A 24,235-nucleotide genomic window follows, 5' to 3' on the forward strand; every position below is an offset into this window, starting at 1 on the left:
CACGGTGCTTTCATCCTCTGCTCCGTGAGCTTTTATTCCTATGGTGGCACCTGGTGACCAGACCGGACGTGGGAGAGGGGACACACAGATTGTCCGGTTGGGGGTCAGGGGCACAGTCAGAGCCTGAGTCTAGACTGACCAGGGTGTGCAGGGACCAAGGGGCAACACGGACAGTGAGGGACAGTCGGGAAGGGGCCCCAGCCGGTCTCCGAGTGCGGGTGGTCAGTGCGTGAGTCTGGACACCCCAGGGCGGGGCCTGGTGGGCAGAGGGCAGGGCTCTGATCTCAGCGGCCCTGGGCCTGGAGTCTTTGCATCTGCAGGATCTGGCTCAGAATCCGCTGCACATCTTCGTCCATCTGACCCTGTGGAGAGGGCAGCAGAGGGAGAGCGTGGGCGCCTCCCATTTTCCCGGGTTCTCCATTCCCCTCCCTTCCCATCCCTGGAGGCCATGAACCTTTCCCGTCCACCAGCCCCCTACTGTACAGATGGGGAAACTGAGGCCCAGAGAGCAGCAATGCTGCGCCCAAAGGCGGGGGGACTCACCTGAATGGCGTAGAGGAGGTGGCTCCTATACAAAGCCACCACTGCACTGTGGTCCCTGGCAGCTTCCTGTGGGTGTCGGGGAGAGGCGCTCAGCAGAGCAGGACCCCCCTCAAGATATGCCCCAAAGCCTCCTTTGCAGCCCAAGCCCCTGTTTGGATGGCACGCACCAGGTGGCAGCTGAAATACTGCAAGATCTTCCTCCCGTGCGTGGCCTACATGCCCAGCCACCTGCCTGCCCGTCAGCCTCCTGGGACCCCTGCCCTGGGCCCGGCGGGGCCGCGGGTGAAGCCCTCACCTCCAGCTGCTCCTGCAGAGCCTTCACCTGGCCACGGAGGGCCTCCACCTCTGAAGTGCTTGGGGCCGCCGGCTGGTCCTTCAGTGCCTCCTTCAGACTGAAGACTTCCTTGGAGAGCTCAGTGATCTGGTCGGGGGAGCGGGGCAGTGTCAGCCGTCCCAGAGCCCGGGGCGGGCGCTGGGGACGTCTCCGGGGCGGCGGGAAGGGGCGAGGGGCAGGCTTTGGAGGGAAAGTCACATCCTAGAGGTTAGCAAACCCCGCCCGGCAGGCTGGGCTTGGCCTGCGAGCTGAGAACGGTTTCCACATTTCAGATGGTTGGGGAAAAAGGGGAAAGAAGACGGTTTCAGGACACGGGAACCTTAAGCCAGAGTCACATTTCCCTGCTCAAACGTAAACTTCCCTCGCACACAGCCACGCCCATTCGGTTACCCAGCATCTATGGCTCCCGCTTCCAAGGCAGAGCTGAGGGCTGTTGCCCTGCAGGGCCGAAAGCACCGAGCACCCGGCCCTTTACAGAAAAATGGTGGTCACACCCCACCTCGGAGGCTCCGGAAAGTGAAGGGGGAGGCAGACAGGACAGGAGGGCTGCAAGCAGCCCAGCCGGGTGGGGCTGGGCCACACAGGCTGGGGTTTCAGGCCCTCTCAGTCGCCTCCTCACAGGAGATTTTGGGAAGATGACTTGACCCCTCGGGGCCTCGGTCCCCTCATCTGTAAAGTAAGGAGAATCACGGTTCCCACTCGGACCCTGGTAGGTGGCTGCGATTCTGAACAGAGACGAAGTTTAAGCTGTGCCGGCAAACAGCAAGTGCTCAATAAATGCTGGGCTTTATTGTTATTTTTATAGATCAGAGGTTCTCAACCAGAGGTGAGCCTACCTCCCAGGGAACGCCAGGCAGTATCTGGGAACATCTGTGGTTGTCACGACGGGGCTGATCCTGCCACTGAGGGGGTGGGGGCCTGGGATGCTGCCCCACGCCCCACAGAGCCCGGGATGGTCCCCCACAGACACTGGCCCAGCCTGGAGTGTCACCGCTGTTGAGGGGGCAGAACTCTGCTACAAATAAACCATAACCCTTACCATAGTTTTCTCTTCATCTTACAGAGGTGGAAACTGGGACTCAGAGAGGTCAAGTGACTTGTCCAAGGTCACAAAAGTTGGGGCTGGGTGACTCTGTGCTAAAGCACCTGGGGCCCTGGGGCCCATCCACTGTCTAGTGATGTGCTGTGTGACTCTGAGCCACTCACCTGGCCTCTAGGAGCCTCAGTTGGCTCATCAGGAAAATGGGGCTGATTTCCCCAGACCCTTTCAGCTGGGGCGTCCGCAGACTCCCCTCAACCTCTGTTGAGCGGAGGAGCCCCCCGACTGAGCACAGGGAAGGGGGCCCACCTTCTTGTCCTTCTCCTTGGCCTTCTCCAGGGCCTCCTGCGCGTGGCTCTGGGCCTGGCGTGCCCGCTCAGCCTCGGTCCGCAGCCCACGCAGCTGCTGCTCCGCTGCGGCCAGCTGGGCCTCAGCCGCGTGCCGTTCACTCTTCATGAACAGTGCCTCCCGCTGCACCTGCGGCCCAAGCCCACGTGTGACCCCGAGGACATGTGGACCCTAAAGATTCTGACCCTTCTATTTGGGCCTGAGGACTTTCAAGCCCATTTGACCTCAAGGAAACTGCTTCAGGGAAGTTCTGCATTTCCTTGGGGACTTATGAACATCGTGACTCTGCCAATCTGTGTGGCCTTAGACAAGTGACGTAAGCTCTCTGTGCCTCAATTTCCTCATCTGCAAAGTGAGGAGAGTAAGAGCCCCCACTTCACAGGGTGGTCATCAGGGTAGGATGAGCAAAAATGAGGAACAGGCTTAGAACAGTGCCTGGCACGCAGTGGGTGCGACATTCAAGCCTGTGATATTGTTGTTACTATTATTATTACAAATAACTAATATTATAATTATAACTAATTACTAATATTCTCTTCTCTGCCAGGGGTATGAAGGTTTGTAGATTTCTTACAAAGTGAAGGAAAAACAGAAGAATCTGGATGAAAAGTGAACAAACGTCCAAAACCTGAAGACTGCATTTTCACAGAAGTATCGAGATCGGAGCAATGTCAGATCTGCAGAAACTGATCCTGGGGGGAACACTGGCCTTTATGGAAATGACAGCTCCGGGAAAACAGATAATAATCTGATGTTCTACTTGGTACAGACTGGATACACATTAACAGTAATTTTTTTAAAAGCCCTAAACTGATTGATGAATCAAATCAGACTTGCAAAATTTACCCCAAAAAGAAGTGCTCATGAGAGAAAGTAAAATTTGGAGAATAAATATGAAGATTAGTACACTTAGGCTGGACTGTGAATTCTAAGAAGTAATCAAACACTTAACCGGTTTAAAAGAGCACATTCCTGGAAAAAGAGCACTTTTGGCTGCCATTCGCTAACGGCTTGTACGATCACTGTCCTGTCACTTACAGAAATTAAACCATTTAATGGTCATGTGAGGACTAGGAACTACTATTATTTCCATCAAATGGGTGAGTAAACAAAGGCATGGAGAGAAAAATGCTTTTCTGATGACAATGAATAAATGTGGCTTTTCTGTACACCAGAAATTGACACAACATTGCAAACTGACTATACTTCAACAAAAACTATATATATGCAAAATAAATAAATAAATGTGGCTTTTTATTCACATATTTGTTAAGACAGTTGCTAGGGATCTTTTGTGTTTTGTTTTTTTGTTTTTAAGAAGAAAGATGGAGTCAAAAGATCCACCATCAAGGTCCAAAAAGTATTCCCTGTATTTAAAAAACAAAGAAAACAATTTGGGATCAAAATCTACTGGGTCCAAAACAACTGGATCAAAACTCTTTACACGTGACACCCCCCTACTTTTGGGCTCAAGCATCAAAAATGATCAGAAGATAAAATGACAATCTCAAAACTGCCAGCTGAAAAAAAAAAAAAAACCCACAGGGTCATTTTGACCAACAGAGAAAATGGACTTTAGATTAAAAAAGTCAGGATAAAAAGCCCAATTCACTGTTTACCAAAAAATGGGTGGATGCTGATTCCTCCCTCACACCACACACACGGTTAGAGACAAAGCACAGACGTGACTGTGAGGCTAAAACAAAAAAGATGTCGGAAGAAAGGGTATGAAAACACTTCCACGGCCTTGGGATGCACAGGTTTTATACACAGATCACAAAGCGCTAAGCATCAGAAACAATGAAGGAGTTGAAGTGGCCAAAAACAAAAAGCCCCGCAAGCTGAGACATTCAGGAGGTCAGAATGGCTGCAGGGTCAGAGGCCCACCCCGGAGCGCCGCAGGGCCAGGCGCCTGTGGGACTGACACCGCGGGGCTGACGCGGGCCCGGCGGCGGGGCCAGACAGGCCGGCGGCGGCCTCGGGCTGAGCCGCGGGGCGTCCCGCTCACCTGGAAGACCTCAGCGCTCGTCTTCTCGTGGCGCCGCGCCAGCTCCTCCAGCTGCGCCTCCAGCCGGGCCACGTCGGCCTGCAGCGCGGCCACGACGCGCTCGTGCTCCAGGCGGGCCACGCTGCCCGCGCGCTCGCGGTCCAGCTCGGCCCGCAGCCGCGCGGCCTCCCTGCCCGCGGCCACCGCCTCCTGCTCCAGGCCGGCGGCGCGGCCGCGCAGCGCCAGCGCCTCCTCCTGCAGCCGCAGGTGCTCGCAGGCCGGCACGGCCGCCTGGCGCAGCGCCTCGGAGGCCTCGCGCAGCTCCGCCAGCCCGCGCCGGGCCTCCTCGCAGGCGGCGGCCAGCTCAGCGGCGCGGGCCTCGGCCGCGTCCCGCGCCCGGCCCAGCTCTGCGGCCGCGGCCCGCTGCTGCTCCCCGACGGCCGAGGCGGCGGCCAGCTGCCCCCGCAGCGCCTCCAGCTCCCGGCTCTGCTCCAGCCGCGCCTCCTCCCGCCGGGCCAGCTCCGCCCGCAGGCCCCGGGCCTCCTCCTCGGCCAGCAGCCGGCCGGCCTGGGCCTCGTCCAGCCGGGCCGAGGCCGCCTCCAGCTCCCGGAGGCGGCAGTCCCGGCCCCGGAGGTCCTCCCGGGCCTGCTCCAGGGCCGCCCGCAGCTGGGCCGTGTCCCCGCCGCCGCCGCCGCAGGTCCCGGTGCCCTCGGCCTCACGCACCCGCTCCCTCAGGCGGCCCGCCTCGGCCTCGGCCGCCTCGCACTTGCCGTGCGCCGCCTCCAGCTCGGCCGCTGCCTCCCACTCCCGCTGCCGCAGCGCCTCCTCCAAGCTGCGGATCCTGGTCTCCAGCTCGGCCTGCAACTTCTTCGAGGCCTCGGCAGCACCAGGGTGCAGGACGGGGCCTGTGGGGACCCTGGAGGTCGTGGCCTCCAGTCCTGTGGCCTCCATTTTCCTGCTGTCTGTGCCTGTGAGCTCTTCCCCCACAGCACCCACTCCATTGGCCTTCATTTCTGGTTCCTCTGCTTTCATATTTGTGGCCCCTGCTCCTGTGGCCTTTGCTTCCGGGTTTCCTGCTTCTTCCAGAGTTTTCATTCCTGTGACCTCACTCTCCATGGCCTTTGTTTCCAAAGCCTCGGCCCCCCCACCCCCTGTTTCCGTGGCCTCAGCCACCGTGGATGCTGCTTCCAAAGACCTGGCTCCCATGGTTTCAACTCCTGCAGCCTCCTCGTCTGTGGTCTGGGCCCCGTTAACCCTGATTTCCGGAGCTGCGGTGCCGTTCAGCTCCGTTTCCATTGGCCCGTTTCTGGTGGTCTTGGCTCCCAAGCCCTTGCCTTCCCCAGGGGCTGCCTCGTCTTCTCCAGGGGCCTCCCGTGCTTCCTGCTGCTCCAGCGCCTGCAGGGCCTTGGCGTGCTGCCTGCGAAGCTGGTCAAACTCAGCCCGGAGAGAGTCATAGAGAGCCAAAGGGATGACCTCGGCCAAGCCATCCGCCTCCATCTCGTCCTTCTCGAAGTTTTCCAGGATCTGGTGAGGGTGGGGGAGCCAGGCAGGGGCTGAAGTGGCCCAGGGTGGGGCACAGGGCAGCCATGCCACTTTCCCTGACCACAGACTCAGCCACGTGCACCTTGGGTCCTCAGGTCTCTCCCCACCCCCTCCCCAGGGCCTTGGTTTCCCCACCTGGACCTTCTCCATCAGCTCCTGGTTCTGTCTGGTAAGTGCAGCCACCTGCTCCTGCAGCGAGGCCAAGAGCTCCCGGGCCGACGGGCTTATCTGCTTGGAGAGCAGCGCCTCGGCCCCTGGCCGGGGACACAGAGTCAGGCCCCAGGGTCCTGGGCTCCAGGAAATGGGAGCTGGGGGTCTGGAGCGTGGGGTCAGGGCCCCTGGGGCAGGCAGGCTGGGGTGAGCGGAATAAACGTGTGCGGGTCAAGTTCCCTCCCAGCTTCAATATCTTTCCACGCCTGTGGGTCAAGGCTCTGACCCTGGGGCCCCCGACGTGAGGGGGCGAGGCATGGGGGGGGCTCACCTGGGAAGTCGGACAGCTCCCCCTCCTCATCCTGCAGGGTGGCCACGTCATAGCTGGTGTTCTCCCGTTCATTCTGGGGGCAGGGACCAGGGTACAGCTAAGGGTCTTGCCCTCCCTCCAGCCCCCACGTCTCCCCCAGAATCTGCAGTGGGATGTTCATGTGTCCCTGTGACTCCCCACAAGCCTCAGATTGTCTGTGTTTGACCCACAGGTATTTATTGAGCACCAACTGTGTGCCAGGGGGCATGCAGACCTCCCTAGTAAGGCCAGTAAACAGTCCAGCCACTGCCCGAGTGTGTGCCCATAACCCCAACGACTAGGGTTGTACGTGCCACCCGGGAACGTGGGATTGAGAGAGTGGTGGCGGTGTCCTCACAAGGGTGCGTCTGGGATTCAGCATCAGGGCCACGTCAAGTCAGGGGTGTCTGCGTGTGTGTGTGTGTGTCCCTGTGGGGCGTGCACAGTGGCCCCGCCTCTCCTGTGTGAGTTCCTGTGACTGCGTGTGATTTTGCTCTTCTGTTGTAGTCTGTGGCATATGAATGATTGTTCTGTGTTTGTGTATATGTGTGAGTCTGTGTTTGTGTATCTATGTTTGTGTAATTATATATTTTGAGAAATATTTATGTCTGTGCAAGTATTGTGGGTGTGGTGCCCGGGTGTGTGAAGGAGAAGCATCTGGTGTGTATGCACCAGTATGTATCGTGTGTGTGTGATTATACACTCACGAGTGTGTTTGTTGTATGTCTGCCTGTTGCACGTGTAAGTACGAGTGTGGTTGCCCACCTCTGGATGTACGTGTGTGTGACTGCATGTTTCAAAAAGTGTCCATTATGTGGATGTGTGTCTGTTACCTGTGTGTGATTGTGTTTGTTGGGTGTGTTTGCTTGCGTGTGAGGCTGTTTGTCAGGAAGCTGCAGCAGGAGGAGGCCCTGCCCCCAGTGGCCACGCCCAGTAGCCCCACCCAGTGCCCCCTGGCCCCACCCCCTAGAAGCCCCACCCCATCCCTGCTCCCGGCTGGGCCCACCTCCAGCAGGGACAGCCTGCTCTGCAAACTTTCCACCTCCCGTCCCAGACTCTCCTTCTCCTCCTGCTTGTCCGCCAGCAGCTGCTGTAGCTCTTGCACCTGCAGGAAGGGGAGAGGGGCTCAGCTGGCCTCTGGGAGAAAACACTGGGCAGCTGGGGGTCCAGCTTCCGCCTCTCTTCTGCCCTACCTGTCTCTCCAGGCTGTGGAGGGAGCTGGCCTCTGCCTCTGGCAGCTGACGGAAGAAAGGGGTACTGGGCTTGGATCTGGGCTGGGGGGCCTCCCTGGACCACCTCCTGCTTAGTATTAGTAGCCCTTCATCCTACAGATGTCTTCTGTGCACCCGCTGACCACCCCGTCCTGCTCCACCCCCTCACTCCTTACTAAGTATTTATTGAGTGCCTACCCCATTTGGGGCCACTAATACATTTATTCATTTGTTCACTCACTCACTCACTCAAATATTCGTTCATCCAATAAATATTTATCAAGCATCTACTATGAGCCAGGCACCATTAACCACGCCTGCCCTTACAGATTTACAGTCGAATGGGTGAACATGAATAAAATAAATGGTACATCCAATAGCAGTAAATGCTTTGAATAAAAATAAAAGGAACTGGGAAGTGAGTGGGGGGGTGTTACAATTTTAACGAGGGAGGCAAGGGAGGTGTCTTTGAGCAAAAAAGGAGGGGAGGGAGGGAGCCATGGGGACATTTGGGAGAAGGTATTCCTGGCAGAGGGCGCAGCACGTGCCAAGGTCCTGAGGCAGGACCATGCCTGCGTGTTGGAGGAAGAGCAAGGAGGCCCGTGTGGCTGGAACAGAGCGAGCCATGGGGAGAGAGGGAGGAGTGTGATAAGACAGGTAGAGGGGCCTCCCCTGAAAATGGTGCCCGCCCTGGGCTTAGCCCCAGGCCTGTGTCTGCCACCCCTCACCTCCTGCTTCCTGCGCTCCTGGTGTTGCTCCAGGCCCCGGATCTTCTGCAGCAGGCGGCCCCTCTCCTGTCTCAGCCTTACGATCTCCTCATAGGCATCCTGATCATCCTATCCCCCCCACCCCGGGGACCCACCACCTTAATGTGAGGCCCAAGGACTGTGCCAGAGCTTTCTCCCCATCCTGCCTGGAGGCGTGCACACCTCCCCCCACGGCCAGGGCATCTCTCACCGGCACAGGGATACTGGCTGGGGGCTGAGGTGCCTTCCGCTTCTTGGGAGCCCCTTGCTTCTCATGGCTAGACACAGAGTTCTGGGGGGGGGAGGGTAAAGAGGGGACATGAGGGACATGCCAGCCTCCCACCCAAATAAACCAATACAGTCAACCCACGATGTGTTACCAGCCCCAACTCTGCGCTCACTTCCTGTGTGCTTCTGAGTGACTCCCTGCCTCTCTCCAGTCCTCACTTACCCACACAAAACGGGGCAAGGCCACATCCCCTTAGCGATCCAGATCTGATGTTTTACTCTGTGCCCACCTCCAGGCTTTGGGACTTGCCCCAGCTAGACCCCATGACCTGCAAGTTTCCTCTCCCCCTGGAGCTAGATGCTGCAGGGCTGGGAGGCCAGGCCTGCCCCCTCCCCTGACTACACCAGCCCTCACCAGTCTCAGTTCCCTCTGCCATCCCCGCTCAGCCCCATGATTTGGCCCCCTCCCCCTAGGGTTCTCGCCCAGTTCTGGGAGGCATGTTGTGGGTGCTGCTGCCAGTTGGTGGCAGTGTACCCTGAAAGTAGCATTCTTCCCAAATAAGTCCTTCCAGATCACAACCCTGGGGCGAGGGGGAAGGCAGTGTGTGCATAAGGAGGGGGACTTACTCACTGCTCTGGGTCCATACCTGAGATGATGCCTCGCCTGAGTCGTCCTCTAGGAGGGCAGGGGAGAGAGGGAAGCAGGGTCAGGCCCTGTTCTAGGGACTCCGTGCCCAGCCCTCTGAGGGAAGGGCATCAGTGAGCCCAGGGGACTTGAGGGGGCTCCCAGTTCCCCCCAGAATCAGGACTTTCAAGGTAGGAATCAATCATTTGGACAGAATGCTAATAGGAGGGACCTTGAAACTCTCAAAAAAAAAAAAAAAGAAAAGAAAAGAAAAGAAAAGAGAGTGAGCAGTGGTATCTACAGGCTGTGCTGAGTGGGAATGCCAAATCTTAGGAAAGGCAAAGATCCAAGAATAGGGATGACCCAGGAAATCAGAGTTGACCCCTAGGCTATTCTAAAAGCTCTGGGGCTCCTTGAAACTGTGCTGAGTAGTAATAAGGGAAGCCATGGAACCGCCTACAATGCAAGTAGGGATACCTTGAAACTGTCCCCAGTAGGGAGAGAGAGGGGTGACAAGAAACTACCTAGAAGATGGAGGAGGGTGCTCAAAATTGTTCTGAGTTGGGGTTTGCATACCGCTGGCTGGTGATGGGCGCTGGGCTGCCTCTTGCAGGAGGTGCAGGATGAGCTTGTCCCCTGCCAGGGCACCGTAGTGAGTAGCGTCCTGGCCCAGCGCATCGGTGACGCCCGGCTGGGCCCCGCCCTGCAGCAGCACCTCCACTGTTTCGGGGCTGGCCGCCTCACAGGCCAGCATCAGGGCCGTCCTACCAGAAGAGGGGGCTACTGAGGGGGTGAGGACATTTTCAAACCTCCACCTCCTTCTCAACACGCAGGCTGGATCAGGGAGGAGGCCAACCAGGTCCCACACCCAGAGAGGTTAAGAGACTTGCCCAAGGTCATACAGCACACACTGGACTGGCTGAGAGAGGAGATGCTCACCTGCCCTGCAGGTCCTGGTCATTCGCAGCAGCCCCTTGCTGCAGGAGGAGGCGGCACAGATCTGTGTGACACATCTGAGCTGCTATGATGAGGGGTGTTGTACCCAACTGGGGAGGGGGTGAGGGACGAGACACAGCATGAGAGGCTGACTCCAGGAGGCAGGGAAGCCCACGACTGCCTGCCAGCTTCACTCCAAATCTTCACACTTTTCAAGAGGTGCCCAGGATGCCGCCACTTGGTGGCAGCATACCTCAAATGCAGTCTCTTTTCCAGAAAGATCCTAGAGCCTCACCTGATCTCGGGGATTCAGATGTGCTTTGAAAGAGCAGAGCATTTCTGAGCAGGAGATGCAGCCACCAGCCACTGGGAAAAGAGAGAAGGAGGGTAGGCAGGGCAAGGCTTCGACACTTTCTGGGAGCCTTCTGCCTGAGTGTGATTCTTACCCTTTATTTTATGAGAAATTCCCGCCTCCCCCAGAAGATAAATAACAAAGGCATGACTCCTATTTTACAGAGGAAACGGAGGCCCAGTCAGGCCCAAAGTCACCCACTGAGGTCAGAGACAGAGCCAGGATGAGGACACAGGTCTGCTAACTCCAAGTCCCAATCTCTTGCCACACTCCACCGAGGGTCCCTCTTAAGGTGGAACTTTTGACTGATTTTCCTGTATTTACCCTCCTATTGACTCAACCAGCATTTATCGCATACCAACTGTGTACCAAACCCTCATACGAAGAGGGTTTAATGTTTATGAGAGAGATCAGACCTCAGCTGAGGTTGGGCAGGCTTCTTGGGTTTTGAGTTGAGTTTTGATGGTGAAAGGGGGAGGGCAGAGGTTGCTGCATGGGCAAGGACTCTGAGGTGGGAAGGAGCCTGGAAGAAGTTGGTGGTTAAGAAAGTAGGAGAAGGTGTGTATGTCCAGAGCCTCAAAGAGGGAAGGGAAGGCTTTGTGCAAGATGTCGGTGGAAAATCAAACTCTATATGATTACCTGCTGTGTGCCCAGGGGGCTATGGGATTTTGTTTGCTGCTGAAATCACAGTGCTTAGAACAGAACCTAGCAAATAGCAGGTACTCAAAAATTACGCATTGAATGAAAAAAAAAAAACAAGCATTGTAAATCAATTATACTTCAATCAAAAAACAAAAACAAGGGGGGAGGGTGTAGCTCAGTGATGGAGTGCGTGCTTAGCATGCATGAGGTCCTTGGTTCAATCCTCAGTACCTCTGTTAAAAATTTTTTTTTTTAATTAAAGGAAAGAAAAAAACCAAGAAGCTTTTTTAGTCGGATCAAGGTCCTCACTGCCACTAGGTGGCAGTGTACTCCAACTACGGGGAATTTTTCTACAGCGAATAAAACTCCAAAGCAAATTTACTCTTTGCTCCCAAGAGAATAGACGTTTCTTGAGTCATCAGTGAAAGACGTTCCTGAGGGTCATGAGCATGGTGGACAGACGATCAGCTGGGCTGGGCTCTGGCTCAAGAGGGTAGTTCCCTCCCCTCCTTCGGGAAAGGAGTTTGGATTTGATGTTTATGAAGGCTGCCCGGACCACTGGCCTTCCTGCGATGCCCCATGAGTTGCTTGAAGGAGATTTCAGTCTGGTCACCCTCTGATCGTCCTCACCCAGGCCTGACCTACAGTAGGGGTCAGATGGCCTGGATCCTCCCCACTTTCTTGTTGGTGAGCCTCAATCACCTTGTCTGTCCAATGGTCAATGTCCACGGCTCAAAGGGTCACTGAGGATAATGTGGAACCCAGTGCCTGGCACACAGTAGGGGCTCCATGAGGAAGGAGGAAGAAGGAGGCAGAATATTCGAGACAAGTCCCCAGAGCCCCGGGTAGAATAATCCCCAAACCTAGCACCGTCCGGGCCACAGTGGCCAAAGTGAGGCTGGGCTGCACCCACCTGCATGATGAAGGGCCGTCCACCCACTGCTGTCCACAGTATCCACCGCGCAGGATGCCTGGGGGGGCAGGTCATTTGAGGTAGAGCCATCCCTCTTCGCTGCCTAATTCCTCTCGGAATTGCCCCTCCTTGGGCTCTGCTACATTTCAGGCTCCTTGCCTCTCCCTTTCCTTCCCTCCCACCCACCTGCTCTGCGGACCCCGTCTAACCAACTCCCAAGTGATTTTCTTTGCTTTTTGAAAATTGATGAGGAAGAAGGACTAGCTGGGAGCCCAGGTGCAGCTGGGGGTTTGGAGAATAGATGAGAGCTGAGAGTGGCTGCGGCTAAGAGAGTGTCTAGGTTTGGGGAGAAGCTGGGGGCTCAGGAAATGTCGGCACTGGGGTTATATCCTGGGTGTGGGAAGTAGCTGGACACTCCGGGAGTATCTGGCTGTCCAAGAAGTAGCCAGGACTCTGGAGTCAAAGAGACCAAGGAATACCTAGGATTCAGGGGGAACTGGGGGCTCAGAGACTTGCTGGAACTCAGGACTAGTCAGGGCAAGGGAGTATCTGGGGTTCCAGGAGTATCCGGGTTGGGGGAATATCTGAGACAGAAAAGGAAATGACCTGTAGCAGTTGCTTCAAGCACTGTGGGTGCCCGTACTTGGCGGCCAGGTGGAGGGCATTGTAACCTGAAAGGGAGCGAGGATGGCTGGAGCTCCAGGTACTCAAGGAGCGTCCGGCTGCCCCTCCCCAACCTGTGTCAACTATTTGTGACAACTCCATCTAGCAAGTCCCCAGCCCAGGTACTTCTCAAAACTGCACTACTTCCTGGAGCCAGAGACCCTCCAAGCCCCACACAGTCTGTGTCCCAGATCCGCTCCACACCCACCCACTCCCCAAGCACTGCAGCCTCTGCTCGTCCCCGCGCCCAACTTACTCGGTAAACTCAGTGACATCAGCGCCAGCCACAGCCCTCAGCACCCACAGCTGTTCAGTGTTCCTGCTATCCACACACCATTCCACGTGCCAGCCAAGTCCCTGACTCTGACGCTCCACAAATCCCCAGTACTCCATAAACCCTGGCCGCTGCACCCGTGCCCCGAAACTCCAGACATGCCTATACCCCACGCCTAGCTACTCCCTGAGTCCCTTCTGTTCCCTTTGGCCATGGCTTCTATCTCGGAGTTAGTTCTGAGTTATTCCCTCAGGGCCTAGGTAAGTCACACACCTGGATTCCAGCTCTATCTCGAAACCCCAGCTACTTCATGGACCTCAGACACTCCCCCCAAACTGTGCTTGTTCTCATGCCCCTCCAAAATGCCCCTCAAGCTCAGATACTCCTCTGGTCCAGCTACTTCCCCTGACTCGACTACTAACCGCGCCCCAGATCTCCCAGTCCGCAAGCTGACCCACTCTGTTTGGTGCCAGCCATGGTCCTCCATCAGGGCACCGCAGCCTGACACGCCTCTGAGCCTCCCTGGGGGCACTGAAGGGAACCCCTCTTTTTCAGCAGGACACTGGGGCCATGAAGCATGGCCCAGCTGGACCCTCAGGCTGGGCACCTGGTCTGAGTTCCTTCTCCCTCCCCCAGGGCCCGGCGGGTGGTACCTGCCCCATCCGTGCTCATGACATTGGCGCCGTGTGCCAGCATCACCTCTAGACAGCTGGCTGCACCTCTCATGGCCGCCAGGTGGAATCTACAGACCAGAGGTCAGGGGTCAGCTGCAGGGTGGCAACTCCTCAGCCATCACCCCCAGGTCATGGGCACTCACGCGGACTTGCCCTCGGGATCCAGCTTCGTGGGCACCAGCCCCTTGCGGACAATGAGGGCAGCCACTCGTGTGGCATCACTGTTCTCCACAGCCTGCAGCAGCCGCTCGTCACTTTTGCCCCAGTCCTGGCTCTGTGGGGCACACCCAGGGGAGCGTGGGGCTGGTGGCCACTGCCCATCCCTGCTCCCTCAGCAGGGCCCTGGGCTCTTGCCGCCCGCCCCGGGCACTTGCCTGGCGCCTGCCTCTGGCTGCAGGCTTTGGGATGGGGCAGGGGCCGCAGGGCGGGCAGGAGCCAAGGTCAGTGGGGCTGAGCCGCAGCTGCCGGGGGAAGTGGTCCTGGGTGGGGGCCTGAGAGAGTGTCCCCCCAGCATCTGCCCCCAGGTCCACGGCCCCGGCTGTCATCCCACCCCCACTGCCAGCACTGTACCATTAAATCATCCCCAGATCAGCTCCCAGAATCTTTCCAAACAGTTGTCCCCTAAACCGAGGCCCAGCCCATCCCTTAGTGAAAGGCCCCTTTCCAGCATCACCTCACCATGTCTTTCTGAACCACACTTCGAAATCTTCCCATAGGAACCCTTAAAAGCTCCCGTTAAATGTCCCTCAGCACCTTCCTCTGCCATCTAGCCTTCTTCAACTGCCCTGAGATGCCAAAATTGCCCCCCAAAATGTCCCAAGGCTGAAATGCATTCCAAAATATCTTCCCCAAATTCCCGATGTTCTCCAAAGTCATCCCCCCAACGACCCCATCATCTGTCCGCAAAGTGTCCTCCCCCCAAAATCTTTCAAATGTCCTCTGAAATTGTTCTCCAAATGCCAATATCTTTTCCCAAAAAAGGTCCCCAGTGTAGCGTCCAAATTGTCCCCCAAATGATCCCATCCAAAACTGTTCCCCCAAACTGTCCCTCTAAATGCCCCCTGAATTCTCTGGAATGTCCCCATCTGTCCCCAAATTGTCTCCCCAAATGTCCCATCCATCCCCCAATCTCTGCCCCCGACCCTTCCTCCCTGATCATCCTTGGAAGGTCTAGGGGGTGGAGGGTCTGGGCTCCGCGTGGGCAGGGGGCCGGAAGGAGTGGGGCGAGGAGGGGAGGGAAGGGCCCGCGCCCGCCCGCTCGCGTTCCCGCGCCCGCGCCCCCTCCCCCGGCCCTACCGCGAAGGAGGCGGCGCACAGGCACAGCTGCTTCATGGCATCCAGGGCGCCGGGTGGCCGGGCTCCCGGAGGTGACCCGCCCAGAGGGGACCAGAGGGGCCGGAGGGAGGGGCCCGTGATGCTGGAGCTCAGCCGCCGGGCCGCGCGGTCCTGCCAAGCCCGGCGCCGCCCCTCCCCCGCGCGCCCCGCCTGCAGCCCCCCTCCGACTAGGGAGGAGTGTGGGGCGGCGGGGGGGGTGGCGGCGGGGAGGGTGGGGGTGGGGGGTTGGGGGCTGGACTCTGGAGGAGGGGCCCGCCCTGGCCCGACCTGACCTTTTTGCCACCGGGAGGCTGAGGCAAAGGGGGCCAGGCTCCCAGGCTCTCCATGGACCCGCCTGCATCCGTCTCCGCCTCCTCTGAGATGGCCTGAGGGGGTCTCAGGTGACTCCGGCCCTGGTCCCGCTGCCGCTGGGACTCTCACGCACTCACTCACTCATCACTCATTCACTCATTCTGTCATCCGCCAGTGGAGCTCTGCAGTCTGACAAATCTGAATTTGAATCCAGGGCACCACACCCCCATCCCGCCCTCCATACCCCCGCATTTACCACCTATGAGATCAGCCCAGAAACTTACCTGCTTTGGACTTCACTTGCCTCATCCAGGAAAGGGGTTTCATATTAAACAGCAGGTACTGGGAGGATTACTGAGAGGACTAAATGAGATGCTACATACGGGAAGCACTCAACAGCACACTGCCTGGCACGTAGCAAGTGCCCAACAAACGTGGATTCGTTCATCAAAGAAAGGTGCCATTGGGCCCGTGTGCACATCTAATGCTGAATCCTGGGGACTCAGGACACAGTAGGTGCTCAGTTAAACCACTGACAGAGGACACACAGCCTTTGGCTCTAACTCCAAGGGGCTAGGAGGGTCAGTGTTTCAGTGGTTCTTTTCTTAGACCGGGAGACCCTTGAGAGCAGGTCCCACCAAGGCCTCCCTGGCACAGGGCCCAGCACCCCAGGGTGGGGTGGGGCAATTTGTGAATGTTGGCTCGGTTAATGAATGACTCACAGGCCAAGCCCTCTAAGCCATGTGTAGTTTATGCATTCAGTCCACTCATCCTATACGGTGTCTGGCACTGCACTGGGCGTTGGGACTCAGTGGTGACAAAGACAGACGTCCCTGCTTTCACTGAGGTCCCTGGGGAGACAGACACACCCACAGATTTATGAACCAAGGTGATCAGGGCTGTGATGAGGGAAGTCCAGGTGAGCTGGGAGACTCCTGACACCATCTGGGGGAGTCAGGGAGGGCTTCCTGGAAGAGAGGACATCTGAGTTGAAACTTGAAGAATGGGCAGGAGTTGGAGAAGGCAGGAACAAGATCATATTCCTGAGAAAACATGAAATTGTTGCTCTCCTGGACCACGTCGGGAGCCTCTGCCCTGCTTCAGGGACTGGGGTGTTGGGAGGGGCACACTTAAGGGTAGGGAGGATGAGGAGGTCATGGGGAGGAGGGGGAAATTATGAGTTTGGAGGAAAGCCACAAACAGCTCCAAAAGGCAGGCTAGTACATGGTATTGTGGCTGCAAATTCACGAAGGGGCCAGGAGAAAGAGGAAGATTAGGATTACAGGGGAGAGATGAGATGAGTGAGGAGACAGGCCTTCAGGAAACCGAATTTAAGAGCAGTGATTGCCGACAGGCACTGGGGCTTTAAACCCAGCTTGGGCATTTTATACCTGCTCTGTGACCCGGGGCCAGCCACTTTCCCTCTCTGGGTCTTAATTTTTCAGCTGCTAAATGGGAGAGATCATGGAACAGACACCACAGAGCCAGGTTCCTCCACCCAGAGGCACTGCTGACATTTGGGACCTGGGCATTCCCTAGGAGGAGGCTGAGCAGTGTCCCTGGTCCAGGAGCATCCCCCGCCAGTGTGATAACTACAAATGTTCCAGACATCACCCAGTGCCCCTGGGGGCGGGATCACCTCTGCTGTCCGTGATTATTCTTAGACACCTTCAGATAGGCGGAGGGAGAGGTGGGGCCAGGTAAATGGAGAGGCTGCTGATAAGCAATTAGGGAGGTGGAGGGAGGGTGTTGAGGGCTCATTTTCCCTCTTACATTCAGAGGCGGGGTGACCCCCTCAGGCTTGTCCAGAGAGGAGACTGAAATGGATCTCCCAGCTCAGGCCTCAGATTTCCAACTGCTCTCAGCCTGTTCTGGATGCTATGCAAGCTCAGAAGCTCCCCACCACTGCCCCTGTGGTGTGCCAAGGGCATTGCCGTTCTCCCAGAGGCTCAGGCCAAATTTTGGTATCATCTGACTCCTCTCTCTCAGCCCACATCCAATCTAGCGTCCAGCCCCGTCACCGAGGGCTCCATCTTGGGGACACCTCCTCCAGGATCTCCTGCTTCTGCTCCCCTCCCTGGTCCACCAGCTACCTACAGCCTGCATCAGAGCTCCGCACTCTTCTGCTCAAAAGCCTCCAGTGACCTCACCCAGCATAAAATGCAAACCACTCGCAGGGCCCAGGAGGTTCTACAGCAAGGGGTCTGCCAAGTGCGGTCCCCCTGGGGCAAATCCCACCTCACTCCGCCCTCACCTGGTTCTGTCCAGCTCAAGAGCTAAGAATGGTTTTTACTCTTGTAAGTGGTTGGGGGAAAAAAAATCAAAAGAAGAATAATACTACATGACACGTGAAAATTACATGAAATTCACATTCCAGTGTCCATAAAAAAGGTTTCATTGGGATGGAGTTATGCTCATCCAATTTCAAACGGCCTATGGCCGCACACAAGATAAAATGGCAGAATTGAGGCTGGAGGGCCCGTGGAGACAAAAATATTTACTGTCTGGCCCTTTACAGGACAAATGTGCCCACCCCTGCTCGAAACAGTCCTCCTTGTCAACTCCCTGAGCTCATCTCCCCTACCTTTCTCCTGGTCCAAAGCATTCTGCCGCAGTGGCCTCCTTTCCAGTCCTCAGAAACTCTGTCCCACCTCCAGGCCTTTGCCCTTGCTGTGTCCTCCTGCTGGAACAACCTCCCTCCCCTACCACCCACAAGGCTGGTTCTATGACTGTCAGCTGCACTGGAAGACACTTACTCAGAGAGCCCTGCTCTGACCACCTGATGTCATACTGTGTACCTTTCCAAAAATATTATTTCCTCTTGATCTCTCCATAGAATGTCAACTCTGCACAAGCAGGAATTTTTGTCCACCTTTGTCACTGTCCCTAGCCCCAGGAGGTACTGGATATAGATTCTGCTGGGCCAGTGCAAAATCAAAATACAGGGCCTGTTGTTGAAAAATTATTAAGAATTTCATGACGGGGAGAACAGAGCACTAAATTAAACACAGGGCCTTTCTGAGTGGAGGGGAAGTAGTGGTCTGTGACGCCAGCCCTGATCTCCAGCCCACAGTAGGTACTCAATAAATGTTTGTTGAATGAATTAAAGAAATAGTGACTCTGGGAATAAAAGTGAGGGAGAGACAGACAGACTTTCCAAGAAACCTGGGGCATCAGGAGTTTAGGAATCTCTAAAATTTTCTACAAATCCACAATCTTCTTCCCTATGGGATTTTTCTAAAACCAGAAATAAAGGCAGAAGGTTGGTGGGATTTCAAAGACTAGACTCTGGCTCCAGTTAATCCCCATCTTGTGGATGGAAAGACTGAGGCCCAGAGAGGGCATGAGAAGGATAAGAGCAAACAGGCACTATGGGGGCCTTGAAGAGAAGGCTGTACTGATAGAGAAGCAGGAAGGAGCAGAGAGGACACACGGGGCAGGAGGGAGGGGCTGGAGCCAAAGTGTGGAGGCTGGACTCTGTGCTGAGAAAGGGGAGAGGAAGGTCTGGAGGGACAGAGGCAGGGCTGCTGCAGTCACGGGTGTTTGCTTTCTTCCCTCAGGGCCACTGAACAAAAGCTGAACCTGACTCCACCTGCCTGCAGAGAAACAAGCCGGCGGGTGGAGGGACTGATGGGAGCTGGGGGCTGTGGGAGAGGGGATGGAGGAGCATCTTCTCTGCTCCTTCCTCTCCCAGGCCTCCCATCTGCTGCTCCCGCTCCAGCCCAAGCAGGCTCTGCTCAGAGCCAATGCTGCCTCCACCCTCCCTAAAACCCCCAGGGACCCTCACCTGCAGTTTGAGGTTTTAACAACACCCCCGTCCCCACCCCCACACCTTGACTCAGTGCCAGGCACCCATCAAAGCACTGACGGCCCAAATTTTCTGTGCCTTTTTTTTTTTTTAAGTGGCTCCAATTTTTTTTTTAAAGGATTTGACTTCAATAATTCTGCTTTTTGAAATTCAACAATTATATGGTTTGGTTTACCACTGGCTCCAACTTCTCAGGAATTCTTAGGGGAGAAATGTGAACAATCTAACTAAGAGTCGATTCCAAGTGGGATGAAAATTTTAGGATCCTTCCACAATGAATGAAGTTGACCCCATGACTCATTTTGTAGGGATTAACAAGCTATTTATTCCTCCTTCTGTCTGTCTGTCTCTCTCTCCCACTCCTCTCCCTCTCTCTTTTCAATCAACTCTCTTTCCTCCCAAGAAAAGGCCCAATCACATTCATAGTAACAGCCTAGGGAGAAGGCAGGTATCTCACTTCCTAGCTGTGTGACCTTGGGCAAGTTCCTTAACCTCTCTGGGCATCCTTTACGCACTTATAAAGTGGAGATAATAAAAGCTTCTTCCCCACATGATTGGTATAAGGATTAAATGAGCTGACAAAGCACAAGGTAAGCTCCTTTCACTACTTGAAAACAAATCAATAAAAACAAAAATAGGATGAAACAAAAAAAACTAATTCAGTGACATTCAATTTAAATTTTAAAAGTTAAAATAAAATGAGAAGGAATGTTAAAATTGATAAGTACTAAAAATAAATGTAAAAATGTATTGGGTTGGGAAAACTAGGGGAGGCCCTAGAAGGGTGGAGGTATACCCAGAGTCACCAAGCTAGTCATGGGCAGAGGAAGGACTCAAGTCTAGAGCCACTCGACTTTAAAACCAGGCTTGCCCCAGTACCTCCATTAAATAAATAGATGAATAAACCTATTACCTTCCTCCCCACAACAACAACAAAAAAGATTAAATAAATAAATTAAGTTAAAAAAATAATAAAACCAGGCTTGTTCCCCTCTTTTTGACATTCAAAGACTCCTCAGGCTGGGCCCTCTCAGCCTCAGCTCCTCCTCACATTCTCTGTTCCAGCCAAAATAACTTCTTCACCACCTCATTGTGCCCTGGATCAACCAGACCCAGCCCAGCCTCCAGACCTTTGCCCACACTGGCCCCCATCCCCCTCCTTGGGGGTCTTCACTTGTCTGACTCTTCCCTGTCCTTCCTCCTCCAGGGAGCTTCTCTGATTGCCATGGGCCACACCTGCTGGATGGAAAGGCACTGTTGTGGTAGACAGACCAAGGGCTCTGAAGTCAGACATGTGTGGGTTTGAATCTTGCTCTTGCCACTTTGCTCTGTGACCAGGAGAAGTGAGTTAACCACTCTGGGCCTTGGTTTCTTTGTGCTGTAATTGTGAAATCTAGCCTGACAGAGGCCAGGAAGGCTGGCTGCCTGACTCCACGAGTGAATCCTCACTTAGTTTCTCTCAGTCTGTGCCCTGGACCAGCCTCCACACTGGCAGGGACTTGGGGGTCTGGGAGGGATGAGGGATGGCTGAGGAAGGAGCATGCTCTCTGGAAGTTCACAGTCCAAGATATAGCTGCAAGGGAAGCCACTTCATCCAACCTCAGGGCCTTTGCACTGGCTGTTCCCTCTGCCTGAAATGCAGTTCCTGCAAATAGACACACAATCCCCTCCTCCCGTCCCTTCCGGTCTTCGCTCTAATATCAGCTTCCTGGTGAGGCCTTTCCTGACAACCTGATTTAAAATGGCAACCGTCTCCCCTGCCCCAGATGTTTCAAATTCCCTTTCCTTGGTTTCTTTGTCTCCATGGTACAAAATATGCTTTTTCACTTATTTATCTTGTTTAGTGTCCATCTCCCCCACTCAGCTCCCAGCTCCACAAGGACGGGGGTTTTCTGTCCTCCCTATTCGCTGCTGTGCCCTCTGTACCTAGAACAGCATCCAATACAAATATTTGCTGAATACTCAACAGTAAGAAATCGCGGTCCCCAAGAAAGGGAGGCTCCAGAAAAGCAAATGGTCACTGCAGCTGGGAATGTGGGATCTTCTGGAAGGAAGGTTATTGGAGCCAGATTGTGAGGGATGAGGGAGGGTTTATCCAGGGATGGGCACTTCCGGTGGAGGAAACTGGGCACAGGATGGTGGCTGGAAAGCTTGAACTAGGGTTTGAGGAACTAGGAAGTAGTGTGGGGATCAGGGCAGCAGGGGGCAGTAGAGAGGAAAGAGAGGGGAGGGGGTCAGAGCCTTTGAACCTGTGGATGGAGAGGAACCACTGAAGAGTTTTGAACAGGGAGGTACCTGGTCATGTGGAAGTTGCCAAAAGAATCTGATGAAGGACAGAGATAATGGTCCAAAGGCCCAGGGGATCTTCAGCCAGGCCCTAGAGGACAGGAGCCTGAAGTTGGGGGACATTGGGCATCTCAGTGGCCTCAGACTCACCTCTGTCTTCTTAAATCGTGCCCGGAGGGTCTTCATGGCCAGCGTCTCTGGTTTCTCCTTCCTCCAGGCCACCTGGGGAAGGCCAGGGTCTGAGGGACAAGAGTCCTGGTGGGCAGGAGGGTCGGCTGCCTCCCACTCCTTAAAAGTAATTCTTCATCCTCCCTGGGCCATCCTAGCACCCAGAGTAGGACACAGACCTACCCTATCTCCTAACTGCTGTGTGTCCTTCAGCAGGTCACTTGCCCTCTCTGAATTTTGCATCCCTCGGCCTTAAAATGCAGGAGATAATCCCCTCTTGACTGAATCATGGCCAGTTTTCACTGAAACCCCTAGCAGAGAGCCTGGCAAACAGTAGGTGCCCAATAAATGCATCTCACCAGTATTCCCTGTTGCCCAAGTAGATCAAGCTTCTTCTGGTCTCCAAGTTGTCATCTGTGTAGGTATTTCTGCCTAGAATGCCTTCCCTCTCCTTCGCTAATAAACTCCTATGCATCCCTCAGAACCCAGTTCCCAAATCCTATCATGTTCTAATCAGCTTTGCCTCTTGCCAGTAGGCAGAGTTCCAACTCCCAGACTTGGTTCCCCCACCCTTTCCTCTGCCCCATCCCTGGCTCCACAGGCTGGAAGTGTCTGGACTGGATCTGTCTTCCCAAATACTTAGGGACTTCTGGGGGGCCAGGCCCAGAGCTGAGGCCTCTTAGCACAGAACATCCTTGCAGCTAAGTCCCTTACACCAGCCTGGCTTCTGCGTGAGTGAGAGAATGGAGGCAAGTCACGGAAGATGCGTGGAGGTTTGGGGTGATGGCTGTGTGCATGTATGTGCACATGTGAGCTGAGGTGTGTGTGCACGCATGTCTGTCCAGCTTGGCCTGTTCCATGTTGCGTGCACATGCAGGTACAGAGGTCAGGCAGGGTGATCTCAAGAGGGTGTTTTGCCAGGTGTCTGGCTAGGACTCCTTCCCGTGTCTGAGTGGGATTTCTGTGAAAGCGTGTCTTCACCTGTCCCTTCACCTGCCCATAAATTCTCCAAACTATCGTTCCATTCATCTACTCACACGTCCACTCACCTGTACATCCATCCAAAACGCAACCACCCATCCACTCATTTATCCATCCACCCTCCCCTCCATCCACTGCCCATCCATCCAGTCATCTCTTCAGTTCACCCTATTCAATCAACGCCCCCATTCACTCACTGCCCACCCCACCCTTTTTCTCTACTCCTGTCTAAAGGACTCAGTCACACCTGGAGCAGAGTGTAGCTGACACCCAAGGGAGGAGTCCACGGGCTGCCTGGGCAGGAGGGGGTCTGTGGGCTTGGGGGAGCGGAGCGTACCCTCATCTAGGGAACTGCTTCCTGAAAGAGGCGATGATGTATCAGCAGGGCCTGATGGCCAGGCAGGATACTGAGCGGCAGCTGTGGGAAAGGAGGGTATGTACCCTAGACAGGGCAAAGGCTGGGAAGTGGGAGGTGCACACATGAAAGTGCGTGTATGTGTGTGTGTGCGTGCGCGCGCGTATCAGGGTGCCTGGGTGCCTCAGCATGGCGGGGACACACACAGGCCTCTCCTGTCTCCCACATGCCAGGGCTCAGGGGCAAGGAGCCCGAGGCCCTAAGGGAAGCCTGCATCTGGGCCTCCCTTACTTCCTTCCTCTCCTACCTCCTGCAGCTCCGCGACTCCAGTACCAGGCCACCGTGTCCACTGCCAGCTCCGGTTACCTGCTCCCAGCTGGGCCACCAGCTTGCACCAGCAGCTCCCAGGACTCAGCTCTGATACCTGATCAGCTCTGAGCGGGCAGCTGCCCCAGGGGGCCGGGGATGAGCTGAGGGAGGAGACAGGCTGGCAGCGGGGCTAACTGTTGGCCAACGGGCTCTGGCGGGAAGACACCGATGTTCTTCCCTAACATCACTGGACTGATTTCAGTTTCTGGAATGAGCCACCCTCTTTGTCTCTTCCCAGCCTTTGTACTTACTGTTCCTCTGCCAAGAGGCCACCTTCTGTACCTCATGTCACCCCCCCAGCTGGCTGATTCTCCCCACTTCACTCCTTACTCTTCAGATCTTTGCTGCAACATCCCCTCCTCCAGGAAGCCTTCCCAGGTGCCCCTCAGACTGGATCAGGTGCCTCCTCATTACATGCCAGTCACTCTAAGTCACCACTGCCTGGTCACCTGTTTGTGTCCATCACTCATCACAAGATGCCACCTTTGTTCGCCAGTGTCTCCCCAGCACACGGTAGGTGCTCAACACGTTTCTTGAATGTCACTAGCCCCAGTGACCTTGACCAGTTTCTCGAGCCTCTTGGTGCCATCAGGACCTGTCCTGCTGAGTGTTTATCACCCATTTGGGTAATGTTCAGACAACTGAGAGTGGCGTCCGTGACCCTCCCAAGTGAAGCCCCAATTTGCCCCCGCCCCCGCAGCACACATGCAAGGTACCCTGCATTTGTAAATGTAGAAACTTCTGAAATGTGCAGGGGAAAGAACCTTGGACTGGAAGCGTGAATCCTGGCCCCTTCTCTCCAGCTCTGTCCTGGGGGGATGGGGGAAGGTAGGGAGAATCAGTTTACTCATTTGTAGAAAAGGGAAAGCGGGCACTCATCACTTGAGCCCCTCACCTTGGAAGTTACTGGAGAACTCACACATGGGAAGTCTCCCAGTTTCCAGCCAGGTCACTGGACAGCCCTTTTCCCGCCATTCCCCACTTCTCCAGCTTACAGTAGGAAACCAGCTTCTCTTTGCCATCGGTTAATATGGCGACTGCGGCGTCAGCGCGAAGCGCATGCGCCTTGGGAGGGGCGGCCCTGTA

At 55.5% G+C, this 24,235-nt stretch overlaps 1 protein-coding gene across 7 annotated transcripts; it reads right to left on the bottom strand.

Annotated features, from left to right (window-relative positions):
* Nucleotides 1-12: 12 nt before the first annotated feature.
* On the bottom strand, nucleotides 13-24,179 carry ANKRD24 (ankyrin repeat domain 24). 7 transcript variants are annotated; one of them, XM_032465902.1, is made up of 22 exons: nucleotides 24,045-24,179; nucleotides 21,427-21,498; nucleotides 13,931-14,017; nucleotides 13,700-13,830; nucleotides 13,536-13,624; nucleotides 12,552-12,616; nucleotides 11,946-12,003; nucleotides 10,334-10,404; nucleotides 10,042-10,148; nucleotides 9,679-9,866; nucleotides 9,125-9,153; nucleotides 8,461-8,541; nucleotides 8,232-8,339; nucleotides 7,486-7,530; nucleotides 7,299-7,400; nucleotides 6,275-6,347; nucleotides 5,929-6,047; nucleotides 4,273-5,775; nucleotides 2,226-2,393; nucleotides 839-964; nucleotides 544-609; nucleotides 13-362 (listed from the first exon to the last, which is right to left on the bottom strand). In XM_032465902.1, the coding sequence occupies exons 2-22, from the start codon at nucleotides 21,460-21,462 to the stop codon at nucleotides 285-287; spliced, it is 3,330 nt and encodes a 1,109-aa protein (XP_032321793.1). In that variant the 5' UTR covers nucleotides 21,463-21,498; nucleotides 24,045-24,179; the 3' UTR covers nucleotides 13-284. The 7 variants fall into 7 exon arrangements, with proteins under 7 accessions (XP_032321793.1, XP_032321791.1, XP_032321794.1 ...); XM_032465900.1 differs by lacking the exon at nucleotides 24,045-24,179 and having other exon boundaries at nucleotides 7,299-7,397; nucleotides 21,427-21,477; XM_032465903.1 differs by lacking the exons at nucleotides 2,226-2,393; nucleotides 24,045-24,179 and having other exon boundaries at nucleotides 21,427-21,477.
* Between the last annotated feature and the right edge of the window lie 56 nt (nucleotides 24,180-24,235).

This window comes from Camelus ferus, chromosome 22 (assembly GCF_009834535.1).
Source record: "Camelus ferus isolate YT-003-E chromosome 22, BCGSAC_Cfer_1.0, whole genome shotgun sequence".
Lineage (NCBI taxonomy): Eukaryota > Metazoa > Chordata > Mammalia > Artiodactyla > Camelidae > Camelus > Camelus ferus.

Coding starts and splice junctions, on each gene's coding strand:
- ANKRD24 (XM_032465901.1), bottom strand. CDS start 14,101: ATGACAGCCGGGGCCGTGGACCTGGGGGCAGATGCTGGGGGGACACTC. Junction 9,867..10,041: donor GACCAGGACCTGCAGGGCAG/GTGAGCATCTCC, acceptor CTCTTCTGGTAG/GACGGCCCTGATGCTGGCCT. Junction 6,048..6,274: donor GGAGCTGTCCGACTTCCCAG/GTGAGCCCCCCC, acceptor GTCCCCGGCCAG/GGGCCGAGGCGCTGCTCTCC.